Below are 8,229 nucleotides of genomic sequence, written 5' to 3'. Positions count from 1 at the left end.
ACCACACCTTTGATGCCCCGGTGCACCTGAAGAGACGGGGGCGGGCCCCCCCGCCGGGCGGGCGGGGCCATGCCGCGCTCTCCGGGGAGCCCAGGCGGCGCCCGCCTCCCGCCCCACCCACCGCCAGCTCCCCTGTCTGTCCCCGGAGCCAGGGTCTCCGGGGAAAGCGCCTGGCGGACCCAGCTCCACACCACCCGCCTTGCCTTCTCCAAGTCACTCCCTTCTCCGGGCCTCGGTTTCCTCATCTGTGAAGCGGGGTGACCAGTGAGCCCCCCTCTGGGCTTGTGAACGAGCCCGCAGCTGCCCGCTCGAGGGTCCACCCGACACCCTTTCGTGGGCCCGGAGCGCCATCAGAAAACTGTCAAGCCCGTCTGAACCGCCACGGCCGCTGCTCGGAGCCTGCGCACAGGGACCCGGGCCCCAGGCGTGGACCCCGCGGTCAGCCCCAGCCGAGACACCGACGGCGCTCTGATCCCGGACAGGCTACCTCGTGTCTCAGCACCGCCTCCCATCCGTAAAATGGGGCAATGGTGCCAACAGTCAACACACAAGAGGCCCAGCGACAGCCGGGACGGGGTCCTCCTCCCAGTGAGGATTATTCTGGACCCTTTCTCACTGCTCACCACCTATTTCTGGGTGACCTTGGCCCCGTCCCTCCCCCACTCCAGGCCCGGCTGCCCGGGTCTCCCCAGTGTGAACCGGTCCAGACACGGCACCCTCGGGGCAGATGCACACACCCGGCCCCCAGACGGGGAAGCTCCGTGTGCCTCAAGGAGAGCCGCCCCTCGGCACTGCCTGGCCCCCTTCACGCTCTTCTTATAAGGTCGACAATCACAGAGGTGCCTGGGGGCTCCGTCGGTTAAGCCTCCAACTTCGGCTCAGGCCACCATCTCACAGTTTGTGGCTTCGAGCCCCACATCGGGCTCTGTGCTGACGGCTCGGAGCCCGGAGCCTGCTTCGGATTCTGCGTCTCCCTGTCTCTCTGCCCCTCCCCCACTTGTGCTCTGTCTCTCTCTCTCTGTCTCTCAAAAATAAATGTTAAAAAAATTTTCTTAAATGTCGACAATCAACAAGTCAACCTCCCCTTGCTCTATTGGGCTGAAAACAACTTGGGGCCCACAGGTCGTGTCAAATGAGGCCAAGGTGACTGGGTGGGAGGGGAGACGGTGCAGGGAGACCGCTCTCTCCCGGGAGGCTGCTGCCTACACCTTCAGTGCCCCCCCCCCCGGGCCTCCAACCCTTTGTCCTGCCCCCTCCTCTGCTCGGAACACCTTGCCAGCTCCTGCACTGGCCATTCCTCTTCCCCACGCTCTTCCTCCAGGAAGTCCTCCTTGATGACCGGCCACATCAGGGGCCTCTTCTGGGGTCCTCAGTTCCAGGCTTCCATTCCCCCAGCCCTGATCTCACCGTAATGGCACTGTCTGCCCTCCTCCCCCCGACCTAGAGACCAGACACACAGTAGGGCCTCATTTAATGTCAGCTTGCATGGGTTAGGCTTTGTTCTATCCTCGCTTTGGGGCTGAGGAGCGATCTCCATGCAGACCCAGGGCCGTGGAGGTCTCCGGCAGCGAAGGAGGCGTGGCGTGCACGGCCCTCCCTCCCGACCCGGGGAGCTGCAGGCACCCACCCGAGGCCTGGTCAGCATCACTGTGAAGAAGGCCTCCATGGGCCATGGCAGGCTCGATCCTTATCAGAAGCCCCAGCTCGGCCCTCCCGGGGCGTCGTCCTGCGGCGGGAAGCTGGGGGGGGGGGGGGGGCAGCCACACCCGGCTGCACGCCCCACCCCCCCACAGCATCGCGCTCACTATTAAATCTTTATATCCCGAGACTTCACATGCAATATCCACAGAGCAATCCCAGCTCCATTTAAGGCTCCTTAAAACTCATTTTCACCAGACGGCCGTAAAATGGAATGAGCAAGCAGTCTGACCCAGACCCATTACCGAATGATGACCCTCCCCACGCAGCGAGAGGTCGCTGGCTCGGCCATAAAAAAGAAACTCAAACAACGCTAATAACGTCCAGCTATTATCTGGGCTTTGCTTTCTTTTTTTTCTTTCTTATTGTGGCAGCGGCTTATCCGGGAGGTTCTGCTTGGTTCTTGCCTGGAGGAAGGTTCCTGATCTTTCTAGAAAGGGTTCGTTGACAGAACTGAGGTGTGGGGCAGGCAGATCTGAGTTCCAGCTCTGGACAGTCGCTAGGTGACACGGTCTGACCCTCTGTCTCCTCCTCTGGTTTTCTCATAGGCACTGAGGGCCACGTGCGACCCAGGAACCCGAGACCCGCGCTGTCCCTCCCCGGCATCCGTCCCTCTACCCATAAAGCGGGGCAGCCCCTTCTCCCACCCGGGACTGGTGTCAGGATTCGATGCCACATGTGGGGGCGCCCACTGTAGGGTGCGATTCACATACGTCCCCTCAGTGTCCCCTTCGGGTAATCCCGTTTCCCTCCCAGGGCCTGCTTCTCACGGGGACATTGTGCCAATATGTGATTCGCGGGAGTCTTGGAAACGCTCAGGGAAAGTCACAGAGGCGTCCGTGGAGCCGCCGTTAGGTGTCATTTCACCTCCTGGGTCCCCGTCTCCCTGTCGCATGTGGCTACCTCCCTCAGACCCCCACCACGCCCCTCCGCTGGGAGCCACGCCCCCAGGCAGGACTCGAGGAGGCAGGGGACACTGGCAGCTGGTCCCCACGCGGTCACCGAGCCACAGGAAGACCACCCCCTGGGTCCAGTGAGGATTATTCTGGACCCTTTCTCACTGCTCACCACCTATTTCTGGGTCACCTTGGCCCCGTCCCTCCCCCACTCCGGGCCGGGCTGCCCGGGTCTCCCCATCCCCCATGCCCCCCAGGCCCAGGGCTCACCATCTCCATGAAGTTCAGGAGGGGCTCTTTGTTGTGCTGCCAGATGGTATAGAGGGCCTCCTCCGGGGGGAACTTCACGCAGCCCAGCTCCACCGTGATCTCAAAGCAGTTGCTGTGCAGGTAGTTGAAGTCGGACATGCCTGCAGGGCAGGGGCGGCCTGAGCGCTTCCCGCACTCGGCATCCGCCACCTGGCAGGCGGGAGGCCGCCGGACACCCGCGAGGGGGTGACGGGTCTTGTCGTTATCCCACTGTACAGATGAGCAGACCGAGGCCCAGGGCCCTGCCGCTCTCACCCGAGGCCCTCGGGGAAAGGGCAGAGCTGCTCTTTAAACCCAGTCGCTTGGCACCCAAGGCCACGGGCTTATGCTCTGTCCTATGTGCCCCGCGGTGGGTAAGGAACGAACCCGTTTCCAGTAGAGATACGGGTAGCCTGCGGCAGCCACATGAGCCCCTGGCACCCGAGCCTCTGCCTCCCCTGCCGGTCTGAACCCCAGTGATACACTGTCCGTTTGCCTAGACGGTCCCAGGAGCAGCCTGGGGGAGAAGATCCCCTAATCTCCATTTCCGGGGAGAAGACAGGCTGGGCAAGGCTGGACAGTCCGCCAATCGGGTGGCCGAGAGAGGCTTCGAGAAAATCGGGCTGACCACCACCCACCCGCTTGTGCCCTTCGCCCCATCTGTTTCCGGGATTTCTTGTCCCGTAGAAGCTGCGAGGGCTCTCCAGGGCAGACCTGCCGTGCCCACGGGCCAGCCCTGTGTCAGGAGCAGAGGGGTCCCCTGTCCCCTGGAAGTCAGAGCCTCCCCGGAGCCCTGGTAAGCCAGCGGCCACCGTCATGGACTTGACCTTCACAATCAGAAGGGCAGCCACACTCCAATCCACCGGGTCCCTCTGTCCTTGGCCACTGGCCCCACGCTCTCCCCACGGGAATGAGCCCGCTTTCCTCTCCCGGGCTCAGACCCACTGTGGGGGTCCTTTGCGGACCCTGGAAATGGGGTCATGACCCAGGCTGGAGCCTTTCCACTGGGGTCAGGGAACCATGCACCTGAAGCTGCCCGTGCCCCCAGGAGTCAGGGAGCAGGAGGGGACAGTGTGCAGAGCAGGGGTGTGACGGGCTGCACAACCGGAGCCGGAGGGGCCGGCCCCCCTGCCTGCACAGAAGTGGGAGGCTGGGCCCGTGCCCTGGGCGCCACCAGGCCCTTCTGCCCGAGCCCGAGCTCCTCACCTGCCACATGTCACACACAGGCGTCATGCCGGCGTGGAGGGATGGCAGGCAGAGCGTGGGGGCTCTGGTCATGGCATTCGGTGCCAGGCACAGCCCCACTGCTCTGTGTGATGTGCACCCGGGACGGCTTAGCAAAGAGCGCGCCAGTTAAAGCTGAGCAAAGTTTCAGTGTAAGTATACCCCACGCAGTTCTTGGGACATACTTATACAGTATCCAAAATTCCTCATTATCTTTCTGAAATTCAAGTTTAACCGGAGTCCTTCGTTCCCTGCGACAACCCCTGCCTGTCCCCCGAGGGGACCTGGTCACAGGATTACCGCGTGGCGTGTGTCCGTGCTCATGAACTACACCGCAGAAACGGCAGGGGGCGGGGGGGGGGTCCAGCTGGACCACACGGGCCACCTGCAGCTTTTACCAGGCGGGGCCAGAACTGAAGCCAGACCGCCCCCCTCATCCTCCCGCACCCTGGGCGCTTTCCACGCGCGGATGCCAGGGTGCGCCTGTGCTGCTCCCCAAAGCAGACGTCCCAGAATCCCCTTCCCAGAAAGAGCTGGGACCGACAGGGGGCGCCAGCTCCCCCACTCCATAACCCCTCCTCACCTTTCCCCTCCCCTCCCCAGCCCCTTCCTCCCCCTCCCACGTCCCCCTCATTCCCACCCAACCCCCCAACCCTTCTCCAACCTCTCCCTTCCGCCAAATCTCCCTCAGCCCTCCCCTCCCCCAGCCTGCCCAGCCCCTCCCCAACCTCCCCTTCGCAAACCTTCCCTCAGCTCTCCCCTCCCCCCTTCCCATCCCCAGCTCTCCTCCCCCCCCCCCCCACCAGCGCCAGCCCCAGCCTGTCCACCCCCGCACCTCCGGTGAAGCTGTACCAGTCCGCCCCGTTGATGATGCTGCCCCTCTTCAGGAAGTTGCCACCACACCTGTTCTCCGACCTGTCCATCATCATGGGGTGGACATCCGCGTAGGCCCTGGCCAGCAGCTTGAACATCTGGAAAGGAGACCAAGGGAGAGGTTTCCTGTGAGGCCAAGGCCAGGAGCTGGGGCCCCCTGCAGAACTCTCTCAGCACTGGGGGCAACGGAGCAAGGAGCGGCCCCCACAGCCAACACCTGCAGCACAGATACACGGGAGTCGTGTCCACAGAAGCAGCTCAGCACGTGCAAAAGCCGGGGGCGAGACAGCCAGAGCTCAAGGCACCGGTGGTGGCCACGTGGCACATCGTGGAACCCTTGCACCCTGGCCGGGGAGTGTGAGCTTTCTCTCGAAGAGGGGGCACACTGGGGGCACACTGAAGGGACCTTGGCAGGGCTCGCAGAGGTTGGCTTTGCACTTTCCAAGGCGCTTCCTGCAGAAGGCGGGCCTTGGGGGAAGCAGGAGGCTAGAGTGGGCCTCACGTTCACTGACGTCGCCACCGATTTCCTCTACAATAACTGTCGCTTCACATTCCCCGGGGACAACTTGTACCTGAGGAAGCCCCCACCTGCTGCCATATGACAAGTGCCTTCCAGGTGGCTGGTGGGGGGACGTGGGACACAGCCCACGGGGCCTCCACCTCCTGGCAGGTTCACGGCCCCGGCCCCCAGCCCAGCACGCGCCCCGTCAGGCCCCCACCCCAGGCGGGGCCCAAGGGGCTTCCTGTGCCTATGTCCCAGCACAGGACACCGGGTCTGACTCCGGGCGGAAGCTCCCAAGGGGGCGCCGTGTGGACGAGAGGGCCACTGCACTACCCTTGTCAGAGCCCTGCGGCCCCGGGAGAAGCCTGTCCCAAGATGGAGATCCCTCTGTAAAAAGGGGGTGGGCTGGGCAGGTGGGGTGAGACCAGAGCGAGGGCCCCCGGGGTCTGGGGAAGGAGGGTCCGGTTTCTCGGGGGGAGGACTGTGCAGAGTCAGCTCGGCCCCACAGACACAAACCAAGCCCCCAAAACACAACCCGGTGCGTGTCCCTCAGTCACTGAGGCCGGCCTGCAGACGGGGCACGGATGTCTTGCGGGGGCAGCCCCTGCTGCAACAATGTCCTCGGCCAGGAGTCCGGGGGCCTAAGAAACTTGCCCTCTGCCTCCACGTGCTGACGGGTTGGCGGCTAGAGCTCTGCCCAGTTCCCACCTTTCTGGCCTCCCATCTGCCTGCAAAGTGGGGCCTGGGCCGAGGCAGGTAGGGGAGGCCGGACCACACGCTGCGAGCCCTGCCCTCTCAGCCGCCCCGCCCGTCCTGCCTGGGTCTCCCTCCCCTCACCCGTCAGTCAGCCCCGCCACCAAAGCGTGTGCCCTCAGGAGAGCGGGGAACGCCATCATCGTCCCCGAAGCCCAGCGACGCCCGAGCCGCAGGCCCCGCTGGGAACAGGCCCGACCCGGGGGGCCGGCGCGGCACAAGGACATCAGAGGCCAGACGGCTGTAAGTGAGAGGAGGCGGTGCGGCAGGCTGCTAGGACGGTAAGGTGGCAGGGACACGGCAGCTGCGGGGCCCCAGGCCCCGGGAAGGACCAGACTGCCTCGCTGGGGCCGCCCGAGACCCCGCAGAAACTGTCGCTCGCTCTTGTTGGACATGGGCTGGGTTGGGGAGGGTTTGCGGGGCAGGACAGAGCTTGAGCCCAGCTTGGGAGTAAGATTTCGGCGGAAGGGACAGGTGTAGGGGGGACAGGAGCGGGGCGGGCGGCCACGGCCGGCCTGGGGGCCTAGAACACCGCCAGGAGGTGTGGGCTCTCATCCACGGGGCGCCACGGGAGTCTGGGGGAGGTGGCCTGGGACACCCCGGCCGGCCCCTCTTCACGCTCCCCCACGCCCCGGCACCCCTCCCGGGACCCTGGTTTCCACTGAGACCACTGCTGGCTATGGGCCTGAGGATTATCGATCCCTGATTGATGGCTGGTGGGAAAGCCTCAGTTTTCTGACTCTGGAGGGACTCGTTGAGGTGAACTTCCCCCCTAAGGACGTCTTCACACGTCTGCCTCTGAGATTCAGAGACGCCGGGCCTGGCGCTGAAGGCTCCTGCTGCCCAGAGGACACGGGCTCGTCCAGATGTTGGCCCTGCCATCTGGGTCACCACCCGGCCTGGGTCACTTGCTGAACTCTGAGCACAGAACCCGGCCCCCCCTGCAAGACCGGGGCATGTGCTGGCTGCAGGGGCCAAGTGAGTGCGTGCGTGAGAAGGTGTACGAGTGGGTGTGTGACTGGGTAAGTGTGTGAGTGACTGAGTATGTGAGTGTGAGAAGGTGTGTGAGTAGATGAGTGTGTGAGTGTGTGAGAAGGTGTATGAGTGAGTTGTGATTGGGTGTGTGGGAGTGCCTGAGAAGGTGTATGGGTGTGTGAGTGTGTAAGTGCATGAGTGTGCAAGTGGGTGAGTGGATATGTGGGTGAGTGTGTGATAAGGTGTACGTGTGTGTGATGTGTGAGTGCGTGTGTGACCAAGCATGTGAGTGTGTGAGAAGGTATATGAGTAGGTGTGAGTGGGTAAGTGGGTGAGCGTGGGGGTGAGTGTGAGAGTGGGTGTGTGTATGAGAAGGTGTGTGAGTGTATGTGAGTGAGTGTGTGAATGTGAGCAGGCAGGTGAGTGTGTGGGTGAATGTGTGAGGAAGTGTATGAGCGGGTGTGTGAGGGGTGAGCGTGTTAGTGTGTGGGTGGGAGACTGAGTGTGCAAGTGAGTGAGTGAGTGACTAGGTGAATGGATGAGTGAATGACTAAGGTAGTGAACAAGGCAATGAATGAATGAGGGAGGGAGTGAATGAGTGAATGAACAGACGAGTGAACGAACTAACAAATGAATACGCAGACGAGTGAATGAACGAGTGAGCGAGTGAACGGACGGGTGAGCGAGCGAATGAGCGAGTGAGCGAGTGGACGGATGGACGAGTGAGCGAGTGACTCGGCAGAGCAAGGGCGGAAGACGTGGGACCAGAGGCCTGGGCCACATGGCAGGGCTGTCCCAGCTCTGGTGGAGGCGGGGCGCTCAGCCTGGGGCCCGGGCTCCGCCTCCCCGGCTCCGGGGCACGCCTGGCCCCGTCTGGGGGTCCCGTCTGGGCGCCTGTGGGAAATCACCTCCTTCAGGCTCCGCCGAGGCAGACGCCTCCTCAGGGAAGCCCTCCTGAAGGCCCAGGACGGGCTGGGGGTTCACCCTCCTCGCTCACGCCCACACAGCCTGCGTGGGGGG

At 63.6% G+C, this 8,229-nt stretch overlaps 1 protein-coding gene across 1 annotated transcript in view; it reads right to left on the bottom strand.

Annotated features, from left to right (window-relative positions):
- The window catches only part of CPZ (carboxypeptidase Z), a 14,031-nt gene that overhangs the window by 916 nt on the left and 4,886 nt on the right, over positions 1–8,229 (bottom strand). The window contains exons 5-6 of the mRNA XM_040488918.1: positions 4,942–5,077; positions 2,865–3,004 (exon numbers count right to left, since the gene is read on the bottom strand). Of these exons, the coding sequence (XP_040344852.1) occupies positions 2,865–3,004; positions 4,942–5,077 (276 nt within the window). The remainder of the gene's footprint in view (positions 1–2,864; positions 3,005–4,941; positions 5,078–8,229) is intronic.

This window comes from Herpailurus yagouaroundi, unplaced genomic scaffold (assembly GCF_014898765.1).
Source record: "Herpailurus yagouaroundi ecotype Mexico unplaced genomic scaffold, PumYag 28, whole genome shotgun sequence".
In the NCBI taxonomy this organism is placed as follows: domain Eukaryota; kingdom Metazoa; phylum Chordata; class Mammalia; order Carnivora; family Felidae; genus Herpailurus; species Herpailurus yagouaroundi.
Note: the sequence above shows the minus strand (reverse complement) of the source record. Positions and strands in the feature narration are given on the sequence as shown.